Consider the following 26,068-nt stretch of genomic DNA (forward strand, 5'->3'; position numbering starts at 1 on the left):
TAGTCAACCAATGTAAATTGTAAATCATATGGGACTTCGAAACTTTCGTCATATTTTCTAACCATTTGTCGCATAATGGTGTGATTGAGAAAATCGCAAAATTCTTTGTTTTAGTGGGTATAAAAGTGAAATTCCTTGTAGCAGATCAAAAGGTGAGAAGTTTAGCTATCAACTACTATCAAACTCTCAGGTGGAAAATCCTTGGAAATGTGGGAAAATTCCAGCGACTTTATTTACCCCACTGCTGACTATATATACCCGCCGAGTTTAAAAAAAAATCAGAAGCAGAAGGGTTCAGGAAAAGCTCGGAAACTCATATTTCCCGTGGAGATTGTGAAAAGTGGTCTGAGACAAAGTTGTAGGCCAGGAAATTTCCTATGAAAATGACCTATCGAGGAAATTTTCTTGCCATTGTGGAATCCTGTAGGTAAGGATTTATGCAAATTGAGTTTTTTTTTACCCCAATCTCCCCTAATGATTAAAATAATTTATTTGATTTTAATTTAAAAATCTTTTTTGAGTTTTATTCTTTTTATTAAAGAAACATATTTGTTAAAAAAAATTATTGCTCATTTAATTGAAAGCATAAGAAGCTTTTCATTGAAATTTTACACATTCGAAATTCTACTAATTATTTAGGTAAATTAACGATGCACAATAGGCCCACATGGGCCGCAGTGCACAGAAGATGAAAGTCTCCGGACCCCATTTAATGTTTAACGTAGGTAAATTAATTAATTTTTCTTCTCTTTCCTTTATCATTTCAAAAACAAAATATTTCATGAAAAATTGAACTCTAACTGTGGGGATAGAAGGAGTTTTGAGCTTTGAATATAGGTATAATTCTCAATCTCCACAGAAGCGACATACGACGTGTTTATGATAATTTATGTGGCCATAATTTAGAATTTCCAGTTCTTTCTTGTTCACGAAATTCTATAAAATATCGCAAAATTTACATGACTGGATTTTTGATAATTATATTTTATTAATTCAATTAATTTAATGCTGTGAAAAAATCGTTATTTATGCGATTTGATTATTTTATGTGAACTTTTAAGCATGAAATGTCGGTAAAACATTATTTAAACGCTTAATTTTAACGGATGTTTTCCATTAACTTTCTTAAAATATCTCACTGCCTATCGATTTTATTAAATTTTTTTTATTATCAAAAGTGAAAGGGTTAAAAAAACATTGTAGATGAGCTGGAAAGATTAAAAGAAGTTTATTCATTTTGAATCTCAATAAAGATGTTATATTTTCTTCAAAAAGAATTCTTTTAATTTAATTCCTTTCTTGATTCTTCCAATAAAATAAATTTATTTCAATCTTTACGGAATAGTAAAGTATTGGACTAATCACTTAATTGTAAATAAAATCTTTTAAGTTTTCTTTCTTATTGATTTTAAGCCTCAACATGATTGCTTCAGCAGACAAAGCTTAAAACTTCAGTTACACATGTTGCATTGTAAGTTGCATGCGACTAACATAAGATTAATTTTGATGTGTCTTTGCTGAATTTTCACACGAATTTCGATCTTCTCTGAATTTCATATTTTGTAAATTTTCAACGGTTTCTGGGGAATTTGAGGGAAGTTCTCTGCATGGAATTCGTAAACAATGTTCTGCTCAATTCACAATTAATTTGTGAGAGAGACACGAAATTGCAGGAAGATGTGTCTTGAATGATTTCGGTGTGAAGGGGGGGTGGAAATCATCTTCGCGCGGTGGGTAAATTTCCGCAATGATTAATGAGGATGCAAATTGAAGGTGTTTAATGACACAGTACATTCCACCCCCGCACGCACGCCCACCCGCCCGCTGTGAAACGCATAAAAAGAGGCACAAGAGGCATGAAGCACACAAGCGCATCGCACCGACCATGTGGTCGTGTATTTAAATAAATATTGTGAAAAGTGTTTTGGGAAAATTTTTCGGGTATTTCTAAAATTACCCGCGTGTTTCCTCCGTCAGAGTCCATTTGGCGGGCATACGAAGTGGCAGAGAGATTTTCTCGTTTTTTGCTCTCACCAATCACCGCGTTGTCTAACGAGGGATAGGATTAATTAGTTGGAAAACACGCAGTGTTGCGCGAGGTCTACCCATATAGGTCTTCATCGATAGAGCTTTTTTTTTTCTATTCCACCTACATTCTTCAAAAAAGCTCCTTCCTGTGTGCCATGTGATGCAGTGTGTTCCTTTTCATCCATTCTTATCGTGAACTTGAGAGTGTTGAGAGTACAATTTGCCTCTGTGGTGTCGAGAACTTTCACCCTTACCCAAAATAGGGGTGAAATAAGGTGTGGGTGTGTGTGACGACGACGACGACACTGTGATATTCATTTTTTTTTGTGAAGGAGATGACGTCGCGTGGAATAAGGCGAAAGAAATCATCACTTTCCGAGGTGAAAATCGCTGTTATCGGTGCTCCGGGGGTGGGAAAGAGCGGTAAGTATATGAGGGGAGGGGGGGTACACCACTCCATCTACCTCCCTTAAAAAAGAAATTCCCTCCAAAAAAATTTCCCCGAGCATGTGAAACGTGCTGTGATTTTCTCAGTGAGACTGTGCGCGTTGCGTCTTCAGTGATGTTGGCCTTCTGACGCGCGACTCTCAGGGACCACACCGAAAGAATTTCTTCCTTTCTACTCCGGGGAGATTTACGATTTTTTAATTGCCGAGGGCACCAGCCAGAGATCAGCACACGAGGAATTAATGAGGAAGTGATTTTCCTACAGACAAAAAAATAAATTTAGACAAATTGAGATCTTCTCAATGGATTATTTTTCTTCTAGTTTCTTCTAGATGAAAGAATTTTTTTGTTTATTGTTTTTTTTTTAATGAAATTCCTCCTAAAGATGTTTAGGGGTTAGAGCGACTTAAAGATTTCTTGGACTGTTAAAGTTCTTACAGCTTTGGCTTTAAAGTTCAAGTTTAATCTCACATATTTGATTCAAATTGAACTCAAATTAATGCTTTTGTTGAAAACTTTAGCTTTTGTTGGATCATTCATTGAGATTCTAAAAATCTAAAAAATGGTTTTTATTGAAGATGTTTGGGTGGCAAAACACCCCTAAAAAATTCAAAAAGTTAAAGCTATTCTTTAGAGGTCAAAACAAACTGTTTTCACTTAAAAAATTACATTAAAAAATGTTTAAAGTGAACTTTCAAATGATATAAAAAAACGTAAAACATTAAAAAATGACAAACAAAAAAAAATTATGCAAGAAAGGAGTTCATGCATGGTTCATGTAAAAATTTCCTCTATCGCAGAACAATTTTAACCAATTTCATCTTGTAGGGAATAAAAATAAAATAGAAAAATTGCGAGGGAAACTTCTCAATATTAATTGGGATCACAGAGAAAAAATGCAAATAAAGATTGTCAAAAATGCGAAACGTTATGTCGCTATTTGCAATTTTTGTCCTCTTAAAAAAAAGTCTCAAAATTTGAAAAAAGAAAACAAACCTCCGCGGACAATGCGCGACAAGTCTACAAAAAAGTATGTAAAAAACTTATGTTCAATGTATTGAAATAAATGTGTCCTTTCAGCCACTGAAGAAGAGCCACAATTGGGCTCGAAAGCTTTGGCATAAATTGCTGCTTTTCCTTGGGTGAGCGGGAATTTTCCTCTGACGAACACCGGAAGCCTCTTACAATAACAAAAAACGTCAGAAACAAGAAAAAAAATCTACAAAAAAGTTTTGAAACATTTCTTGGAGTGAAAAAAAAAACTGCAAATGGCGACATAATGTTTTGCATTATTCTGGAAATATTTTGCTGCCTTTTTCTATGTGATCCCAGTGGATTTTGGGAAGTTTCTTTCGCGATTCTTCAATGTTTTTTGATCTTTTAGAAGATGAAATGGGTCAAAATTGTTCTACGATAGAGGAAGTTTTTGCATGACTTTTGCATGAACTCCTTTCTGTAGCTCTTGTAGAACAAGGCAGGATATATGACTAATTTTTATTTAGAAAAAATTATCTTAACAAAAATCTTGTCTCTTCATCTTTTCATTACAAAATTATTTATTTTTAATGAAAAGAAAATTATTTATTGTAATAAAAATTAATTTTTTTGTTGAGCTTTTCCCACTCCTACGCATCCAATTAAAATAATTTGCTTTAATTTTCCCCCCAAAAAATTAAATATCAAACTGATTATGTTGCTTGCATAAAATTCATGGAAACCAGTGATAATTAATACATTATTAGTCTCATTTTAAACATACAAACCCAACTCGTATGAATATCAGTTTCTCGTGGGGATTTTCCACGAAAAATTGTATAAATATAAATTCGATACTCTTGGCAGCTGTTACCGCATGCAATCCGCTTTTTGGGGGTTGCACAAAAGGAATTCTTTTTGCCACCACCTCATGGTGATTCACATGGTGATACAAAAAGATATGTGTGTGCACGGGGGATGATCAAAAAGCTCAATGCTATATATTGTGTATGTGCCCATTGAAAGCTCTTGCGAATGGTGGATTTTTGTATGATTTTTTTTGCGCGAATGGTTTGGTCCTGTGGGAATGTTGACTGTGGGTGGATGGCGCGGAAGTATATATTGCTCAAAGTATGGGGATTGATTTGAATTTTGATTCCCCCCAACCCCAGAGTTCGTTCACGGTAAAATGGGGCACGTTTGTGAGGTCTAGACTACATATATGAGAGATTTCTATTGAATTTTGCCTATTCTCGCGGGTGGTATTGGTGGTTTGGGGGGAAAGAGGGGTGGATGATGATGGCGTATATGTGGATGGAGAATGGGTGTGGGTGGCAAATTGTGGGATATTTGCAGTGGCAATAGAGTCATTTGTATGTAAACACCAATCGTGGGCAATGTTTTCACGAATATTCTCACGCACATCTCCATTCACGCCAATCTAGCACACACCCGAAATTGACACACAAAAAGCAATTGCGCGCTCTCTTCGCCATGATTCCCCCCATAGAGTGCAGATTTTGGGTATGCTGCGAGGGGGGTGGGGTACGGCGTATTTATTTGGATGTGTCGGGGATTATATTTAAACACACGCGGTGGAATTTATTATGACTTTACGGTGGATTGCACAATTAATTACATGTGGTTCGATGGAAGTTTCGTGGATAATTAATTGCTCGGCTTTCTCACTACATTGACTGCCCTATTTCATCATTAGGAGCCCTCCGCACTTTTTCCTCCCTCATCAAACACCCCCATCAAGCTCATTGGTGTATATATAGCAGCAATGTGGGAGCAAATGGTGGAAAAAATCTCTCTTGTTTTAGTATGATTTTTCTTCCACTCTCAACCCATGCTGAACACACAATTTCCCCCACAAGAGGCGCCTGTCGCGGGTGAAGGAGGCACAAAATCTATAATTGGAGCCTGGTTCTCTTGTTTACACCGCGAAGGCTCTGTGCGCGCGTACCATCGTCTTATGAGAAGATATTGAGAATTTCTCGAAAAACGAATTGCCCCCACTCGTGCTGGCCTCATCAAAATCAATCATTTCCAATTTGTCTCTATGTACATACATCGAACAAGTCATATTAAAATGTACAAGAGAAGTCGTTGCTTCGGCTCCCCGTATTTATGTATGTACACATAGTTGTTGCACGAGGTCGCATTGGGATGGGGTATTTATCGAGGAAATCACAACCATTAACGTTCCAATGGCTTCACACAGGCACGATGTTTGTAAAGTTGTGGAGAATATTGTTGATTTTTCTTTAAACATCGTCTTATATTAACTTATATAGATTTCTTGAGGGATACCTTTAAACTCCTCTCTTTTCTATAAAGGAGTTTATTCGGTTTTATATAGGGAAGCTTCTCATTTGTGAAAACTATTGGGACCCGCCAAATTTTGTAGAAAATCAAAAATGAATTAGAAATTGCCAAGAAGATGTCTTAATTTTTAACTGTAGTAGAATGAGCTAGGAAGAGCGGTTAAAAATTTGCTCGAAAATACAAACAATGACGTCACGATTGTGGTTTCCGTTTCTTTCAGTTAATAGAACAATTCTCCGAGAAAACGTAAAAAAAGGAATCTTTTTTAAACTATAAAAGAGGCAAATAAAACAAGTGTGACGTCATTGTTTACATTTTCATAAAAAATTTCGCTAGCTTTTCGCAGCTGATTCAGCAGTGGAAAATGGGAAAATCTCCTTTATGATTTCTAATTATTTTTTCACTCTCTGATCAAGAGTGTTGTTATTGTTGCTTTGAATGAGATCAAAGATCCATACTGCAATGAATAAACTCCTTCTGATCTCATAATTTAGCTCTTCTGCAAAATTTTTTTTTTAATTTCAGATTAAAATAAAAAAAACTTTTTCAATGATTTTCTTCATTGAAATAAACATGTTTTCCTTCTTCAAAATATAGAAAAAAAATTTAAATAATAATCTACATTCTGAATTTAATTTAAATTAAAGAAAATTCTATGGAATTTAATATTCCTGAACTATTCCACATATAAGTTTATGAAATAATAAGCTGTAGCAGAGCATTCAAATATATATCTCATAAATTCCCCCCAAGGCTTGTAATATAAGTGGATTTCAACGGAATTGGCTCAATGTCTGATGGTATGAGTTGAGTATATAGCTTTTCTGTTTTAAAGCCTCACAAATATGTATATCACGAAGAGATCCATCAAAGAACCTGCCGACAATGACTGACGAGGCACTGATGACATGATGCTTGAGAATGAAAAACTCACTCAACGCATAAATGTTAATTACTTTCTAATCAGCCCCTCGTGGAGAGAGATACAAAAGTGTTTGAGGAAGAAGACAAAAGCTCTTTGGGATGAAGAGATGTGTTTGGGGATGAAGAATTCTTTGGAAAGAGAAGAAAAGTCTTACACAGACGGGGGTGGGGGGAAAAAGGTTGAAGGACAAAATGCAGGAATCCGCGTGGAAGAGTCACTGCGGCGTGCAAATTAATTAATCTGAAGGATTAAGTGCACAAGACGTTAAAGGGGATTATAAATGAATTTTGAGACAACACAAATCACCCTGTGGATCACCATTTCTCCTTGAGGATATCTGTCGAGGGTTCTTAAGCTTCTCGTGCCCGTCGTGCCTTTCCTCCTATATGGGTGTGTGCTTCAACTTCTTGTATCACAATAGTTAAACACTTAACCCGCACTTTCTCTCCAGATTTACGGATTTTCTGCTGAAAATGTGCGCTTGTCCGGAAGATGCCTCCCTTCGCCTTTGAGGACACTCGAAAGCTTTTTTTCTTCATCTTATTTTCCTCTTTCTTCCGTGGAGCTCATTTCAAAAGAAATCCACACTCTTCAGGGACACAGAGAGTCTTCAATGTTAGTTGCAATTCAGTTCAGTTGAATGATTTTTGTGGGAGAATGGTGGTGGAGTGAGATTCACGTTGAAAATATATAACTCAAACGAAATTGATGTTCTCCAGGCGATACTTCATCAAAGAATACTCGCACAGCATTTATTAGATTTTTTCTCCTTCTTATCAAAAGCTCTATTTTATTCAAAAGAAATAATTTTGTGCAGCATCGGCTTGGAATCCTTCGAACTGCGAATATCTTTGCAAAGCAAAATGATGGGGGTGTAGCTCACTCAGTAGGGGTTGGTGATGAATTATAAGGAGAAAAAAACTACTTTGCTATATACTCATTAATTTGTTCATCATTCTCCAGGAGGAGGAATTTCATTAAATTGCTTTTTCTATTCTTTTTATCCTTTTTATAATTGAAAATTCATCATTTTTTTTCAATATAAACTTATTTTTCAATATAAACTTAGAAATAGAAGTTTTTCTGTGGAAATAATTTTCATAGAGCTTTGAAGGGAGGACGAAGCTTTTAAGAGAAGAAAAAGCTTTGGAGATGGATAGGAGCCAACTCAGCGGGGGTGTTTGGAGCGTTCAAAAGCACCCTTTCCAATAATAAATACGAGTGTTTATTAAAATATGTATGGAAAACAAATCAAATTGGAACTTTTCTAGTGAACTTAAAAGCTTAATTAAAATTCATAAGAATTCGAAGAAGATTTTTTTGACAAAATTACTCTTATAAGCTTTTTTTTACATTTTGTGGTTTACTTAAAATTCAAACAGCAAAAGTTCTTCTATTTTCATGAAAATTTCATCAATATATGTACCACCCTTGCTATATACATCCGCTCTATAAAGTTCGCTGTAGGCACTATATAGGTACATTTATGCCTCTATGAACTTCAAGTGCAACCAATTTATTTCAATCCCGCGTGGACGGTGTATGTCCTCTCTCTAGGGACAAATTAAAAGAGGAATTCAAGTGCAATTGATGCAAAATTGCGTGGTGGTCAATGAATTAAATGGATAATTTTTCGCAAGAGTGATTCGAGAGCATTTGCAACCACTTGCTAAATCAATTGTTTAATGTTTGCTGACAGACAATTAATTCCGCAATTAATCTCATAGCTTAATGACACTCAATACGGTATTGTTAAGTTAATAAAAATATTGGATGAGTGCACATTATGTTGTCAATGTGGCAAATTGGTGAGAAAGGGGATGTCAGTTTGTGCGGGAAATGACCTCAGGAGGATATTTTTATTTTATAAAATATTTCTTCCTGGAAATGAATTATCTAATAGTGAAAAACTCCCGTGATAAACTCCTGAAGGCTTTAGCGCTTTAAAAGAAACGTGAAAACCGGGAAAATCTTACGGGAGTTTATCACCAATGCATTATTTTTCTTAGAGGATCATGCTCACGAGAAGTTTTCTTCACTTTTTCTTTGCTATAAAAGCCTTCGGGAGTTTATCACGAGAATTTTTCACTCTTAGATAATACAGCCCCTGGTTTTGTAAATAAACTCTGTCTGGGATATCTTGATTCTTTTCCATTGAGAGCATAAAGTATGCTGCATGTGTGTGTGTGTGGGTGCGGGTTAAAGGTGCGACAGAATCATCAATTGCACTACGACGACTTGTGGGGAGATTAGTCGAAAATACTTGCATCTGTGTTACTTTGGGGTCTCTCATTGCTATATACATACATATGTAGGTAGTACACCTACCTACGAAAGCCATGATGATGGCAATATACGGAGGAATAATTCAGTGAAAATATGCAAATTCTGCAGGCGCGTACGCGAGGAAATTTTCCCATTGCACCATATCGTTGCACACACCGGATGTATCGTATTGTGATTTTTGCCAAAAACCCAGGCCTTCGTTGTAGAAATCAGGCGGTGGCATCGAGCCGCGTGTGCAAAAGGGGTTCAAATACACAAAGAAAGGAAGATATGGCGAAAATGGTTTGGAGATTGCCAGGAAATATTACCTCTGCAGGTATTGTGTTGCATACACTTGGGATTAATTCGCATTTTCCTCCGGAGTTTCCGCCTCGTCGCCGTATGATGGAAGTTTTCTCGGGAGTTTGGGGGATATGCAGAATTTGTGCAACTTTGTTAATTCAATTTCACAACACACCTCATCCCTGCCCCCCCTTCGCCTCTATCTGCAGCATCCCTCCCCCCCCTCGTTACACCCCACCCAAAATGTATTTAGCGGTATAAAGGAAAAATTTCGCCTCTGCTTAGAGATATGGGGCACACCATAGAGAGGAGAGAACGAGAGATGAAGACACAGAAGGAAAAGTTTTCTATATACATCCCGAAAATTTTACAAACCTCCACCCCCAACAATGTGCCCCCGGGGTCATGATATGCTCCTCTATTTATTTTCCAATTTTATCTCAATTTCCTCCTCGCTCTATGTGTGTGATCTTCCACATGACTCGCCTCGGTGCTGAAAGGAGACACAATTGTGTGGAAAGTCCCATCAAATTTTTCCTCTGCGCGACATTTTGCCCCAAAAAATTGCCCTTTGCAAAAAAAAAACAGCTCGATAATTTCCACAGAAAACATGCATCGTCAGATTTTCCTCTTCTAATTTTCATTCATTGTTTGCCCTAATAGTTCTACCACTACACGGTTCAGATATGGGAAATTTAAGAGGGAAATTGAAGGAGAAAATTTTTGATCATCCTCTCCCTTTGTGATGGGATAATTCAGTGTTATGCATTCTTGTACAAATTCTGCATGAATGAATAATTCAGAGGGTAGCCAATCCCTTTAAATTGCAACCATTTCGACTTTTAATATTCATATTTTACTAAAAGCTTTTTATGGATTTATATTTACCTACTCATCTAACTCCATGCAGCGTGGAAAAAAAAACTTCAATCATTGTGAATTCGTACCGTTAAAATATTTCTTAATCCAATAATTGAATTTATTAATCCAACGTGAAACTCTATACCTCTATACTAAATTCAATTGAATCAATTTTAAAGGAAAGCAATTTTATTATCTTCTTATAGAAATGAATAAAAATGAAAATTAAAAAAAGATTCTAATTGGAAAGCTCTTTTAATTAATTTTTCATTAAAAATTCTTTTTCAAGCCTTTTTTAAGCGCTTTATTTTATTCACAGAAGTTTAATTTTAAGCAATGAATATTATTGCTGTTTTTAGAATAAATCGAATGTCCCTGATTGTTGACTTGTTGAATTTTTTATTCTACTTCTCTTGGGTGGAAAATCTACCCTGAAAACAACAGAACAACCCACTTTTCTCAAGACGTTTTCCCGTTTGTCCATCTTACTTCACAATATCCTTTTGAATGGGATAATGTAAAAATAACCAGTCCAAACTTTAAACTTGACAAAAGTTCTATGAGCTTTTTCTTCTAGAGATTAATACGCATAACCCTTTTTTGTCTACAGAAAATTCCTCTTCAGCTTCTTTTTGTCAATATTTTCTCAATATATATTCTATAAATAAATATGCAGGCTTTTCGTATCTTTTGATAACATATACAACAAATGTATGTACGTAGTTATATACAAACATATCTGGCATAAAATATATATGATGTATAAATTTATTTGAAATGTCGCAAAATGTACATATATGACATTGTTGCAACATTATATAACTGGGAGTGGATGCGTATTGAAAAGAGAGGATTTATCCTCACTTGTTCATGTGAATTTGTATTGAAAATAGCATATTGTACCTAATATGTTTGAAGAGATCACAAAAATATTCTTTCTTTGTATTTTTATGCCAAAGAAGAAAATCTTTCTGCAAAGTTTGTTCTTTTGGAAAGTCTCTATGTGAGATTGATTTTTCGGTTGATGACTTTTTGGCAAAGATCCGTAATTTTATTCATGAATTACGGCTGTATTTGATAGCATAAAGCCCACGTATGCATCGCGAATTGTTTGTTGATAAGCAGCAAACAATCACAGCCCTGAAGGTGTGCTTGAAAGCAATGGTTTGATAACCAAAATTAACTCAGATTTTCTCGGGAATTTTCTTTTAATTTTTGTAAAGCTTCAAAACTGATATTCTTGATTTCTTTTTGCTAAAAATTCTCAAAATCTTCTTTTAAGTGAATCTATTTAACTTATTTTAAGAATAGACACATTTTATGCCACTTTTAGGTGCTCAAAGGTAACAAATTTGACTTTCAAGGATCCAGAGTAGACTTTTCATTGATTTATTTTAACCCATTTTTCCAGCGGAAAATCACAAATTTCCCTCCAAACAAACAAATCTCTTTCACAACGAAAATACAACATAAGTCACATAAGAAAAATTATTCAAGTTCTAACAAAAAAAAATATTCCACGTATGGGACTTTAGTAGAGCTTTTCACCCAAACTCGTTAGAATGAAAATTTCCTGTGAAATTTTATAGGCAAGCAGTGGAATAATTTTCATTGACACCGCCTCTCACAGTGCGATGTTATTCGAATGAGATTCTTCACAGAATGGGGCGACCATTAAATTGTTGACACAGTCTCGTCCATCTTTCACAGAGCGTCAGCAATTTTCAGCGCAGTGTGAAGAACTTCTTCCGCCCCCCTTGAAAACGCGACAATAAACACGGTGCTGAATTCCTCTTTTTTTTTCATCCTCCTCCAAATATTGTCCTTCGTATACTTCTTTTATTTTCTCGCCCTTTTCCCAGCTCAATGGTGCTGTTAAAACCTCATTAATTCCTCCATGTCCTGTGAGTGTGGTGGAGTGTTGTGTTGTATGATGCCCCCATCTTTTGTGCAATCTCTCAATTTTGACCCCCATCTGACTTTTTTTCTCATCTTTTATTTTCCGGCATAAACCACCATCTGCTTCTCGGATTTTTTTTTGGATGTGGAAAATTTACAGCCTTGACGGTGCGATTTTTAACAAAACGATACATCGGTGAATATGATCATCATTCTGGTAAGTGAAAATCATAAATTTCTGGATAACATTTATACGTACATAGATACTGGGCGCATGGTCCCCAGGATTTATATGCAAAATCTCTCACCCACTTCCCGCCTCATTTGTCTCACACACGATCCCGCTTCCCCAGTATGCCAGCAAAACCAAAGAGTTGCTCCAATAGAGTTGTCATGAATGTAGATTAACGATTTTGGATAAAATCTTCATGGTTTTTCATTTTTTTTAAAATTTTGTTTCATCCCCTTGAGTATTAAAATAGAAAATATTTTGTAAGATTTTCAATTTTTATCTCATTAAGATAAAGTGATTTCTTATTCCGGGAATTTGAAGAATCAATTCCGGAAATTATTTTATCAGAAACTAAATTAAATTAATTTTGCATTAATTTTATGTGAAAAATGGTAGAATTTCCTAATACCCGCTAAAGGATGCATTTTCCAGTTTTTTTTTTTTTGATGATTTTGTGTTCCTGAAACTTCCGGGAGTAAAATTCAAGAAGAATCAATTCCGGAAGTTATTTTATCAGAAAATAAATTAAATTAATTTTGCATTAAATTTATGAGAAAAAGTTGAAAAAAGTGGTAGAATTACCCTTTAGAATATCCGCTAAATGATTAACTTTTCAGATTTTTTTGATGATTTTGTATTCCGGAAACTTCCGGGAGTAAAATTTAATTTATTTAAAATTCAAGAAGAACCAATTCCGGAAGTTATTTTATCAGAAACTAAATTAAATTAATTTTGCATTAAATTTATGGGAAAAAAGTTGTAGAATTTCCTCTAGAATATCCGCTAAAGGATTCATTTTCCAGGTTTTTTTTGATGATTTTGTGTTCCGGAAACTTTCGGGAGTAAAATTATTTAAACTTATATTTTTTTTTAATATTCAATAGTCGTATTTTTCATAATTTCAAGCCTAGAAGTATGTATGAAGTTAATAGAAATCTTTTCCAAGAAATCCATCAGAAAACAAAAATTATTCTTTTTTCCGGAAGCTTAATATATTGAGAATCACTGATTCAAATAAAATTTAAAATTAGTATATCCTTACCTTATAGATCTTTTTGATCATTCAGGATGGAATAAAAAAAACATCAAAAGACCTAGAGTCTAGATCCATGAGTTAATGCTAAAAAAAAATAGCAAAATTAAAGTAAAATTAAAATTTTTTATCTAGATAAAATGATGCAAATTCAACTCTGATGATGATACATGAAAGTTTCACCGAGTCAAATACGCGATTATCCTCTTTCACATGTAATTGTTACACACCCGGGACCGTGTTCTCTCCACTTCTCTTCTCACCCTTCCATGCTCACAGAAAGACGGTGAAATATGACGGAAGATTGGTGTGGGAAAATATAGAAATATATAGACAACGTATCAGTTCGTTACACTTAATTTATAGCCTTCGATTATTTGCACCATAAATTATCAAATGAAACGCACATACTGCGAGTTTAGTAAGACATGAAGACCCAAGGGGTTTAGCTGTTAATTCATCTCATCCACTGCACTCCTGAGGATTCCCTTTGTTTAATCACACAGAAAGCTTACAGGGATCTCTTGCTCTCCTTTTGCACGGTTCTTATGCGGAGAATTTTATGTTGAGTACTTATTTATGAGTTTTGAATGAATTTCACATGAGATTAACGATTAAATGTTCTTACTTTTAGATTTTTTGTCAGAGAAAATTCGGAAAATTCGAGAGAGAGAGATCTATAATAAAATTACATAATTAATTGGCTCAAATGAGCTAAATCGGTGAAAAGAAAATAAATTGATTTTTTTTCGGGGACAGCGGAAAATATGTAATACCTCAGTGGGAGGGGGGGGGAGGATGGATAAAAATAGATTCATTCGTAGAACGTAAACATATTTAATTTTAAAATTGTATAATTAAATTCTAATATTAGAAAATCGTCTCTAAATTTCTCAAAAATGTAAATAATTAAGTTCAATAAACCAACGCACGGTGCTTATATCTAATAAAGTATTAGGAAAAAGTTTATTTTTCCACACATAAAATATACATATTGTACATACCTATATTTCATATGTTTGTATAGGTTTTGTAACGTAAAAAGCCAGTGAAATTGAAAGGCTGAATTTGCAATGTTTCAATTAATTTCCACCCATGTCGCCCTCACCTCGCACGGTCATCGCCGCAAATGCTGGAAAATTTACGTGAATTTATTTTTCCTTTGGTGGAAATACAAACACGTGCTATGGTTGCAATTTATGTGGTTCGCCTCTTGATGAAGCAACCATGAGCACGCTGAAGAATTCTATATTGGTACGCTTTTTGCCAGTGGATGGAATTAATTTGCATATAGAGATTGAATAAAAGATCCCCAGCAGGGTTTTTTTCTCTCCCTATCTCTCTTAGCTCCTCTACGAATGAAAATCATAAGCACATCTCTAAACTTTGATGAATTTCCCCCGGAAAAAGTGTGATGTGGATATTTTTTTGCAAACTTGAGGGGTTACAGCTATTTACTTTTCATATTCTTTCTGGTGGCTTTAGTTAAGCTGTTTGATTTAATTTTAATTTTTTAAAGGAATTTTGCAAATTGATTTGAAAGTTTAATTGTTTGAGAGATTTTCTTATTTGATTTCCCATGAGAAGAGAGAGGAGAATTTTTTGGTAAAGTGGTTAACGTTTAAAATTCTCAAGCTTAATATCTTGGGTTCGAATCCAACATTGAGCACAAGTTGAATTACTTTTTTTCAACGTTTTTTGTGAAGAAGAAATAATTTTTATAACTAAACATTTGTGCTCCATATGCCGTGCAATGCAAACAAGGAAGCCTCAGTCATAGTGTATCATAGACTTTGTGGAAAGTTTACATTTTGCAAGATGCTCTCCTCTTGCTCTCTCCGTAAGGCACGTTTATATGCACACAAAATTTGAAATGGAAATTTAAATTTTCTATTGTACCCATCCGTGGGGTTTGCTGTGTGAGGAATTTCTCATTAGTAATTTATGTCTCACTTGTGTGTGCATATGACAGAATTATTAATTTATCAAAGTGATTCACCATTCGGTCTCTTCTCTTTCACTGCCATTCACCCAATTTCCTTCGCAAAAGTCACCTCCCTTCGCACTACAAGTTTATGTTGTGTTTGTCAGTCCGCGCGATGCCTTTCGTAAACATACTATGCTGCAGCATATTGAGTACATTGCAACATGCGGGTGCCAATTGAATTTAACGATGCTTCTTGACAATTTTCCACATTTCTTTCGCAGAAAATCGCTACCGACACGAAGCTGTGGTTGACAATGAACCTGTGCTATTTGAGATTTTGGACACCTGCCCCAAGGTCTGTGAGTATTTTCCGTTTACAAAATATAACATGTGCTCTTGTCGATTTTTTTTACGTTAATACTGAAAGATCGAGGACTTTTCCTTCCACCTCACCACCTTCTCTTACTCAATATTTTCCTCTCTCTCTTTCTCCCATGGTGTTCTTATGCTCTTTTTTTTACATCTTTGGCAAAACCAAAATAAATATCACGCGAGTGGGATTAATAATTGATGTGGTGCGATGAAAAATTGTTGCGCATTTTGTGTGTGAAAATCCATTTACCGCATCATCATTTTTCCAGCTTTTCATTTTGAATTAATAATGGAATTTTTTTTTCTTTCTCTCAAGCGAAATGAAAGCAAAATCTCACACATAATACTAATGTTTGGGGTACCTACTAAAATAAAAAAAGCTTCTAGGTCTTTTAAAGGGTGCTTAAAAAAGGAATAAAATAGATAATTTTCTACAATCTGGTATTATGTATTGTAAAATAAAAAGCTCCAGGACATTATGGTTCAGTCGAGTAAATATTTATGAAGCCTTTCTATACACGTTGTGTATTAACCCTCTGTATTCTGTGACCAAAACACTTACGCGCATTACTATGAGGTACTTGACCGACCCCATAGAATTTTTCACAAAAAAAATTCTTTCGGTCAAATGAGCTTTAATAGGTTCTTTGGTACTCCCTAAGAAGTCTTTTGTCCATTTTAGAACACAAAAATAAATTTTAAATGGCTTTTTGATGATTTTTGCAATGATTTTTTTAAAGGTTAGAATCGTCTAGAAAGAGACAAAGAGTGACAAATGCGAAGAGAAAAAGAAATAAATTTGACTGTTACATAAGTTTTTGAATTCCCTTTTCTTACATTTTTATTAACCCTTGGAGGGTTTTGCTGGCCAAAGTGGCCAATTCGACATTTTTTAGATCGTCACAGAATAAAATCTCTTAAAAATATTGTGATAATTTCTACATCGGTGTGTAGGGAAGTTTCATTAATTCGAAATCGTCGAAAGAAAACTTAGAAAAACATTTTTTTAAAGAGAAAATGAAGGTCAAACTTTTGAGGTTAGAAACCTCGATCCTCCAAGTGTTAATAACTTTTTTTTCTGGTGGTCGGATTGACCTTAAATTTTTACACAATCTTCTCAGATAACCGAGGAACTTATTTCCAGAAGTTTGGTTCTAAATGTCTAAGAACTCGGGTCGGTCGTCTATCCCTCACAGTATACGGAGGGTTAAAAATAATTTCTGGAGTATTATATCACTCAGTAATGTATTAAATCTTCAAATATCTTTGATAATTCCAAAGCTCTATCAAATGATAGATAATCACAAGCGTGTTAAATTCAAGAATATTATTGGTATGAAATTTCTGATTATAGAGCAAATACAACATTTATAATTGGTTTGCCTTTTGTGTATTGCGATATGTTGATTTTCTAAAATTTGTTCATCGACGCCAAGGTAAATATATGTATGTGTGTACAGTACATTCATTTTGTTCCATCAAATGGCAGTGCCAAAATGCAAATTTCGCAAATCCCAAAATCATTCGCGCGTGTATAGCATTTGGTGGCAGACGTTCCAATTTGCAAATCATCCACCACGCAATACTAATTAAATATTATTCAAGCACCCGATTAGGTAATCTCTCGATGACAGAATGCTTCGGTGGAGCATGGAGTTTAGGGCTGCAGGGGGATGGTTCTCATAAGGAAATCACAAGATCAATTATTTAGAGCTCCCTCCCCCCACCCCCTAAGCTCCCACTGCTTTGACGAAGTACGAGCAATTAGTATCCGTGGTGAGTGAATGATTGACACATGGCAGTATTTGAATTTTCACCACAGAGCCCAATTCAATTTCATCCACCCCCATCTCCTTGCACATAACACTCAATCAATATGCGAAGATGGTGATGAAATTTAATAATTCATCGCGATATTACCTTCTCTATACCCCCACCGTGCACCCACCCCCATCCCTGCAATGCCAAGGGGAAGGTAAAACTTTAATTTTCACCCGGGGGGTAATTTATGTGAGTGCCAAAGAGATTTAATTGGCGGGTAATTTTGAATTAATTAAAACTTGTTAATTTTCTGCAAAATTGCCAATATAGCATTCTTATAGCATTTTCTCAACTCTTGCAGTTTTTCTTTTAAATAATGCAATTATTTCAATTTTCTTCATTCATTAAAATGTAGGTACTTTTGTTTGATTGTAACTAATTGATTGTAATTAATAAAAAAATTTAAATAAATTATTTCAAATTGATTTGATTGGGATCATTTATTCCTTTTCACTGAAGTATTTTTAATGATGATTTTAGGATAAAAATTTTTTACACTTATTTGAAAATCGATGTTGAATGTGAATCTTGAAGGACTTTATTCGTTTTTGTATGGATCGTGAAAAAATAGAAAGAATTAGATGAGAATAAAAAGTCGTTAATTCATATTAATGCTTTATTGATAATTTTTGACAAGATATTTAATGCTTAATAATGGTATAAGAGTGATAAAAAAAATGATTTTCCGGATTATTCGTCGGTTAAAAACTCACGTTTTCCAGAGCTTTCGGCTCCGTTCGAAGCCTTCTTCAGTGGCTACAGAAAGAAGGATTTTGTTTACAAACATTTTCTACAAAAACAAGACAATTTTCTACTCACTTAAGCAGAAGGCATCTTTAAATTAACAAAAACTAGAATTTCCTAACATTAAAAGCATGTTTTTTGTTAGTTTATAGATGCCTTCTCTATTTTTGTGGAAAATGTTTGTAAATAAAATCCTTCTCTCTGTAGTCACTGAAGAAGGCTCCAAACGGAACCGAAAGCTCTGGAAAACGTTAGTTTTTCTGGGTGAGAAACCCCCATTTAACCAACGAAAAACCCGGAAAATTATTATTGGCGCTACACGTCGGGAAATCACTTCTTCGGAACAAAAAAAACACAAAAATGACGTCATTTTATGCATTTTGAGCAATTCTTTGTCGACTTTTTCTAACTCTTACGGGGTTATCACACTTAAGCTCCAAGTGCTTGAGCATCATAACCTCTATGTGAGTACGAGAGAGACAACAACGGTATTTTTTCTCGTTCTGTCACATGTAAAATCTTAAGCATCAAGCGCTTGGAGCTTAAGTGTGATAACTCCCTTATCCTGTAGTGAAAAATAGAAAGCCTTTTCAGCTATGCCTCATTCTTTTTATGCTCCTCTGTAGAATATTACACGTTTTGTGATTTTTTTCTAAAATAAAGTATTTTTCTGTATGGAAACGAATAAACTCCTTTATTTGAATATTGATCAAAATATTCAAAAGGATTTCCTGTCAGATATTCTCAAAATTTATAAAATATTCATTGGAGAATATTTTGCTTTGGAATTTTATGCTTCATTGCAACATATTTGCCTCCGCTATTCTCCCCTCTTAATCCCTTTCACCCCATTCCCCGCAATTGGTGCACCTTCATTGGCATGTAATTGAGATAATGCCGATGGGAATTGAGATTTCCCCCCGAAATGTGCCCCACTTTTCCATTCATTGAGCACAAAACACAGCCGATGAGGCTGAATAAATCGCTATGTTGTTTGTATATATATTGCCCCCACACACTCTATGCTCTCTCTGGCTCATAGAGAAAGGGCACCACCCTTCTCAAACCCTCTCCCTCACGTCATACTCCTCCAGGGGATGCCAGGATGTGTCTCTGTTGCCCCCCATTTTCTCACACACAGGCATGGTCACTGAATTAAATAGATTTTGTTTGTGAATCACACCACAGGGTTGTGTGGGGGGAAATAATTCACTTGGTGGCGAACAAGGTTCAAGACCAAAATCCCATGTCTAACACATACCCCCCATTGGGGTTTCACAGCCACCCTCAGCCCCCGTCTGTAGTTGTCACACTCCCTCTTTAATCAATTAAAGGCAATTTCATATACCTCCGGCTCACCTTCTCCTCACTCTCTGATGTGTTTTTGTGTCTTTGCAGGCAGATGAGGATGAAGAGCAGGTGACCAACCAAACGGAAGCTGTCCAATGGGCCGATGGGCTTCTGCTGGTTTACTCAATTACAGATCGACGATCATTCAACTACATCCGCCGCACGAGGGCCAATTTGCAGACAGACAGCCCACCCGTTGTGCTTGTTGGCAATAAAGTTGACATGATCCATGGACGGCAAATTAGTACGGAAGAAGGGGAAATTCTGGCCAAGGATTTCGAGTGTAAATTTTCCGAGGTGTCTGCGGCTGAGCACGTGGGTCAGGTGGCGGATACGTTCCACGATTTATGCCGGGAAGTCCTTGCGGCACGACGGAAGAGCAAACAGAGTCTCCTGGATCGTATGCTGGGCGGTACACGGGTGTATAGTCGCGGGAAGAGTGACAGCGCCCTACCCAAAGACTGACCCTCAACATTTCCACGGAGTGTCTCGTGTGAAAAAGTCTAAATTTTCAATTCTTTTCTTACAATTTCACATGCAAATATTTATCCTTATAATGTGACAATAATAGCAATATTATATACAAATTGTTCCCTTCCTAGTAGCAAGTCTTTTTCCCATTCCAAGAAAGCAGTTGAAGCCTTTGGCCATGTGGAAGAGAACAAATTAATATAATCCCTGTGGTGAGGATTAGGATTGAAGTGTGTGTGTGTGATACAGAAGCTTCCTCCTGTGAATAGCATAAGATCATCGGTGTGGTTATTTGTCTTTGGATGGAAGCTCCTTATGCGGGAGTAATCCGATCGTCGTGGCTGATATGGTTACTTTGCACTTGAATCCCATCTTACACATCCAACGTCTTCTCGTCCTCAACGCAATAACTCACAAGCACTTTCATGAATACTTAATGGAAATTAATAGGACACTTCTCCCGAGGTAGCTCTCAATGTATCCCTCACATACACACACCTTTTGCTATATATTCATGGGAAGGGTGCTTAAAGCTCCACATTCCCTCTATATTGCAAGACATCCTTCTTTCTCTTGAAGAATTCCTTCAAAGACAGAAGAATTTACTACGCATTGAAAGTAAATTTAAAAAATAGGTCGACTTTTAGGGTTGAAAGAAAAGCTTTTGAGATACAAAAAAAATATTCGCTCTTTTATTTCAAAATATTCATGCTTTTCAATCAAAATTTCCTCAAATATTGATTCACGAAGGATGGATTCAATTCATTTTTATGCTCTTTTTTATCAATTATTTGAAGAGGATCCAATTCAATATATGTTAGTCAATTCACCATATTTTTATAAAATCCTGAATTAACCATATTTCAGCTTTTCACAGCGAGATAACGCACAAAAAGGACAATGTTTGAGGGCAAAAAAAGAGAACATTCCTCGCTTCTCGATGTTCCCTTTTAGCATATTTGTATGTATGTAGAGGATCCCTTGAGTTTATGCCTGAAAATTTCTCATCGTTCTCACGAAATCTGTGTGTGTGTGGACCAACAAAACGGAGCAATTTTCAATTCATTGTCGAGGAGCTCCCATCTATTGTGCTTTTGGAGAGCTTTCAAGCTCCCGCAGCACGAAGATCTCCATCCCTTCGGTTCAACTTGTGTGCCACAGGAATGCTTCGTACCGACTTTATACGGAATTATTGCACAGACAACCCCAAAAGCTATATATGGAATGTGCAGCACCCATCATCCCCATGCGATGCATCCCTCCCCTAGGAGATGTTCCTCGATGGCGGGGAGTGGGTTTGAATGAAATCGATAAGGTGAAATATTGCTCTACATATCGATGCACCGCACATATATAATAAAATTTTTGCCTGAGAAATCTGATATGAAGTGCTCGTCAGAGAGAATAAATTTTCATTGCTTTATTGCTGCAATATATGATCTAACATCAATTGCTCGCGCAAGGCTCAACTTTCTCACAAACTTACGAAAATAAAGAATTTTCTGCGTACCTTCGTGGAAATAATATTTAGGGGAGTTTCGGGGCAATTTACACGTTAACCCTTTCATAATTTATGGGTCATATGCAGATCCAAACATGAAACATTTCATTTTTTACTTATTTCATTTTCTTTTCTGACCTATGGACTTGTTGTTAAAGGCTTCCGGTGTTCGTCAGAGGAAAATTCCCGCTCACTCAAGGAAAAGCAGCAATTTAAGCCAAAGCTTTCGAACCTAATAGTGGCTCTTCTTCAGTGGCTGAAAGGACACATTTATTCAAAATCCAATTATTATTTTCCTAATTTTATTTTATGAATTTGATTGTTTTTCCTAGTTACAAATACATGAAATTTACACAGAAGAAGTCGAAGAAGACGTTTTGCCTGAAAAATGTCTTCTCAGATCGTTTATAGAATAAATATCGGGATAAAATAGCGCTTATTTCAATGTTTTTTATGTTTCACGTTGGACGCGAAAGGGTTAAAGTATGTAGTAGAAAAGAGTTTGAGAAATATTTCTTTTAAAATGTCTTTTTAATAAATTCTGTAATGATTTAAGCAGCAAGGAATATATACGTTGCATATTTAAAATTTAAAATTCATCACAATTCAAAGTTCTAAAGCTCCCTCAATTGAACTGCTAAAAGCTCAAGCATTGGGAAATTTTAAAATGGTTGAAAATTCAATTTTATGGAATATTTCAATATTTAAATTTGTCTCAAAAATTATTTTATAAAGTATTAAAGTTAAATCACCACAAAATTCTATTTAATTTAATGAGAATTTTATTAAAAATGAGCTTTTATTTGATTGTGTGATAAAAAAAGAGCATTATTTATAGCTTGTAAATCATATAGAGAGATAATATAATAATGCAATTTTCATTTGAACACAAGGTCATGAACTCTATTGAAATTTCCCTCTAGAATTGCCAATTTATTAGTAATTTTCCATGAATTTATATTACTATGCGAAATATTGTATTTACTCGCTCATGTATACATCTACCCAGCATGTATTGCCAGGTTTGAGTTTATTTCATTGCATTTTAATTAAATAGTTCTATAAGCGAGAATGAAAATGAGATGAATTTTCCAGGAAATCATGTGCGGAGATTGCAAAATGCAAAATGTGCACGCGGTGGTGTAGCAATATATGACATTATGTGTATTCATAATCTACTAGGACGGGGTTGAACACAACACACGTGAAAAAAAGCTGGTGGAGGAAGATGAAACAGGGAGCAATATTTATCAATTAACACAGAAATTAACCATTAAGCTTGGTGGAAATTAATTTGCAATTTTCTCTTACAGTTCGCCGCTATATAGTATGTATGTATATAATGTTGAATCCCACAAAACTCCCGGCTTTAGATTAACATTTATTGTGCAAGTTGACTCTCTCGCTCTCTGCAGGAGCATTGGAGTGGTGCCCTATTTTCCATCATCGCATCCTCCTACCATCCCATAGTGGCGACCCAGCCTTCTCCCACCCCTTTTGCCATATCTCTTCTTCATCTCCTCACCCACCATCCCAAACCCCGGAATTATCTTCCGCGCCCAAGCCCGCACCCCCCAACGATTCGTCCTACATTGCGTTCGGGGAGAATATGAAATTTCCCCAAAGATTAAAGCTCCACAATTCGTTGCACATTTATTCTGCTTGTAATACAAAATCGATTTTATTATATTTATACATACGATAGAGAGGAAATTTTCCAGCTACTATGTGCAATTGAGTTTTCCATGGAGGGCGAGGGGGATGAGAAAATTTTTAGACTGGTGAAATATGTAGAGGAGAGAGAATGAAAAAAAAACGAACACGCGGGAGAGCGAATAAATTACGAGAATTTGTAATTTCGATTGTGGCTTTTGTGAAAAATTTCCCATTGAGACAGGAAAATCGACACACCAACCTGCCATTCGCTATAGAATTCTAATATTTATAGCTGCGCTTTTTTTTGTTCAGCTCAAAAGCCTAAATTGTTGCTCAAAAGGAATTTTATATATTTGACCTCTGATGGGTGGGTGGGAGAAAATACTTTTTTTTTGGTTGAGTGATTGAAGAGTTGGTTATTTTGGGTTCATTCGCGATTGCAGAAAAAAATTGAAAGCTTTTTTTCATTAAAATTCCTCAGTGAAAGTTAAAAATAACACCAAGTCTTCACTCTAGTTTTCCATGTTTTACTATGCCCAACAAGAGAATTGCGACAACAAACTATTTCCTCGGGGTGCGGTGGTATGAAAGTTTGTCAGTTAACTTTTAGCCAATTTTGAGTCCAAGAATGCAAATAAACTTCTCGAAGGAAAATAAGTAGTTTTTCATGCCTTTTCCTTATTCTTACACTTTATCTCTTTACACAGAGAGCTTTTTCGTTTAAGGAACTTTAATTGGAGTTTTGTTCTAACTAAATGGAGTTGTTTCTTCGATTTTCAAGATTAGGAAAAGTAGGAAATTGATGAATTTATTTCTTTTCTTTAAGGTATTAAAGCGTATTAACGCGCGAGAAAATTTTTAGACTGATTTTCAACGTTTTGTGGAGAGATACTAAAAAAGTTTTAAGCAGGAAAAACTGAAAGAATTTTCAAAGGAAATTTCAGTTAAATTTGAAAAAAAAAATCTTGAACCATGGGAACTTTCAAAGAGAACTAATACTTAAAAATAAGAGAATTTTGATGCTAAAAATTTATACAAATTTAAAAAAAAACAAATTAAAGGCAAAAAAAAATTCAATGAGGGAAATGTTGTTGCAAAAAAAATTTGGAAAAACAAGAAAATTAATTTTTGAGTTGAAATTAATGTGAAGAATTAGAGCGTCTGGCGTAAAGTTTAGAAGGTAAAAAAGGGAGTTTTCTCCGTCCGGTGAGCGCCAGAAAAGAGAGATTTTTTTATAAAGAAAATCCCAAGATTAGCCTCAAAGCTTTCGATGCGCTCTGCATCATCTTACCCACAATAAGCTTGCATTAGCTGCAGTGGATTGGAAGCGATCTCAGTCGCGGCCACCCCAAACAAATCTGAATCTGCATCATCTTCAGTGAGTTATTTGGAAAAATTATAAAAATTGAATTAAAAAGAGGCACAGATTAACATTGTTGGGGGATGGTGGGTGGAAGAAGTCCACGAAAATATCAAGAATGAACCATTCGTCAATAATACAGAAATAGGTTTTAAACGAAATGTATAGCTCATTTCTTTAGGAAATTTACTGCTCTACAACTCTTTCTCAGATCATTTTGTTCTTATCTAGCTGAAAATATTATATTTTAGGCTTTTCTAAACCCTTAAGTGACTTTATTAGCCCCGGTCTCCCCTAAATGAAACTTAGAGAAGAATTTCAAGACGATTAAAATAATGATTTTTTTTAGTTTTAAAAAAGCTTTTTTTTTTAAGTTCCCTCTAGTAGATAAAATGTTGTTCTCAAAAATAAATAAAAAATTTATTAATTAATGGAAAACTTTCAGAGGAAATTAAAAAAAAAAGAACAAGAAACTTCAGCCAATAAGACACAAAATGAACTTTATAAAATTCCCCAAATACTTCTAAATAATCCAAAATTATTCAATATTCTCATCCTTGATGAAATTCATGAGAATATTAGTTATTTTTTCAACATTTTTGCGTTCCTTCTTTTTAGTATAAGTTAAACAATGAATGAAAATTGAACAATTTTCCAAAGATATTTCCCTAATGATGCTAAAGGAAAAAAAGTGATGACTCCCCAAAGTATCAATATTCATGGCAGTGAGTGTAGTATGTACTACCTATAAGTATGTATGTGTGTGTGTCTGTGTAGTACTTTCAGGAGGGATTTATGAAGGAGTTCCACCCACGGTGTGGATGATGGATGTGTGTTGGGGAATACCCATTGAGGCTATAATTTACTACCCTGAGAAAATTTCGTCAACACGCTCCACATTTCCTCACTCGCCCTTCCACACTTTTGCCATCGACAGTCACATTCTATGCGCGAGGTGCTCCACGCAGGGACACTCTCCATCCATCACAGCTCGTTATCGTCACCTCCGTGTGCAGAAATTTCTCATGTTGGCGCGAAAACACTTTTAGCTTTTCGCACAACTTTTTTTTCTCCCCAACTCGTCTGGGCTCCTCATTCCTTTCGCAGCGGGCTAGGAAAAACCCTCGGCGGGGGTGGGGGTGTGGAAAAAGCGCACCCCGCGGGGACACTGATGAATGCCCTTTTTTGCCACCTACACTCACACGCTATAGCTCGATTCAATTGCATCTCCACACACTGTTTTACTGCGAAAAGCTGCCAGCATTTTTAGGCGAGAGTGACCATCAAATGTGGAGCCAATTGCTTTAATGCTGCCACACTCGTTGGAACCAAAAAAAACAAAAAAAAAGTTTACGGATAAATCTCCGTGGGGGATTTTCCCAGGGGTGCACGAGAGAGGTATGAGTTGGCAGCCTGAAGGGAAATTTTCATTAAATTCTTCCACATATTTGCGGAGGTAAGTGACACGTAAAGTGGCTAGCAATATGGGAGAAGAATATATTCCCTGGCCTTTTGAGTGCTATATGCAGTATGAACTCCCGGGGAAAAAGTTTTTCCCCTGACTGAC

At 35.5% G+C, this 26,068-nt stretch overlaps 1 protein-coding gene across 2 annotated transcripts; it reads left to right on the plus strand.

Moving 5' to 3' along the window:
• The first annotated feature begins 1,975 nt into the window (after nucleotides 1-1,975).
• Nucleotides 1,976-20,117, plus strand: LOC129791975 (ras-related and estrogen-regulated growth inhibitor). Of its 2 annotated transcripts, none has more exons than XM_055830672.1 (4): nucleotides 1,976-2,451; nucleotides 12,195-12,251; nucleotides 15,508-15,581; nucleotides 19,562-20,117. In XM_055830672.1, the coding sequence occupies exons 1-4, from the start codon at nucleotides 2,364-2,366 to the stop codon at nucleotides 19,976-19,978; spliced, it is 636 nt and encodes a 211-aa protein (XP_055686647.1). In that variant the 5' UTR covers nucleotides 1,976-2,363; the 3' UTR covers nucleotides 19,979-20,117. The 2 variants fall into 2 exon arrangements, with proteins under 2 accessions (XP_055686647.1, XP_055686648.1); XM_055830673.1 differs by having other exon boundaries at nucleotides 2,338-2,451; nucleotides 15,508-15,585.
• The last annotated feature ends 5,951 nt before the right edge of the window (nucleotides 20,118-26,068 follow it).

This window comes from Lutzomyia longipalpis, chromosome 3, assembly GCF_024334085.1.
Source record: "Lutzomyia longipalpis isolate SR_M1_2022 chromosome 3, ASM2433408v1".
Lineage (NCBI taxonomy): Eukaryota > Metazoa > Arthropoda > Insecta > Diptera > Psychodidae > Lutzomyia > Lutzomyia longipalpis.

What these genes read in the sequence shown, in the direction of transcription:
- LOC129791975 (XM_055830672.1), top strand. Translation starts at nt 2,364, where the DNA reads ATGACGTCGCGTGGAATAAGGCGAAAGAAATCATCACTTTCCGAGGTG. An exon ending in TGAATATGATCATCATTCTG is followed by an intron (nt 12,252 to 15,507) that starts GTAAGTGAAAAT and finishes TTTCTTTCGCAG; the next exon opens with AAAATCGCTACCGACACGAA. An exon ending in TTTTGGACACCTGCCCCAAG is followed by an intron (nt 15,582 to 19,561) that starts GTCTGTGAGTAT and finishes GTGTCTTTGCAG; the next exon opens with GCAGATGAGGATGAAGAGCA.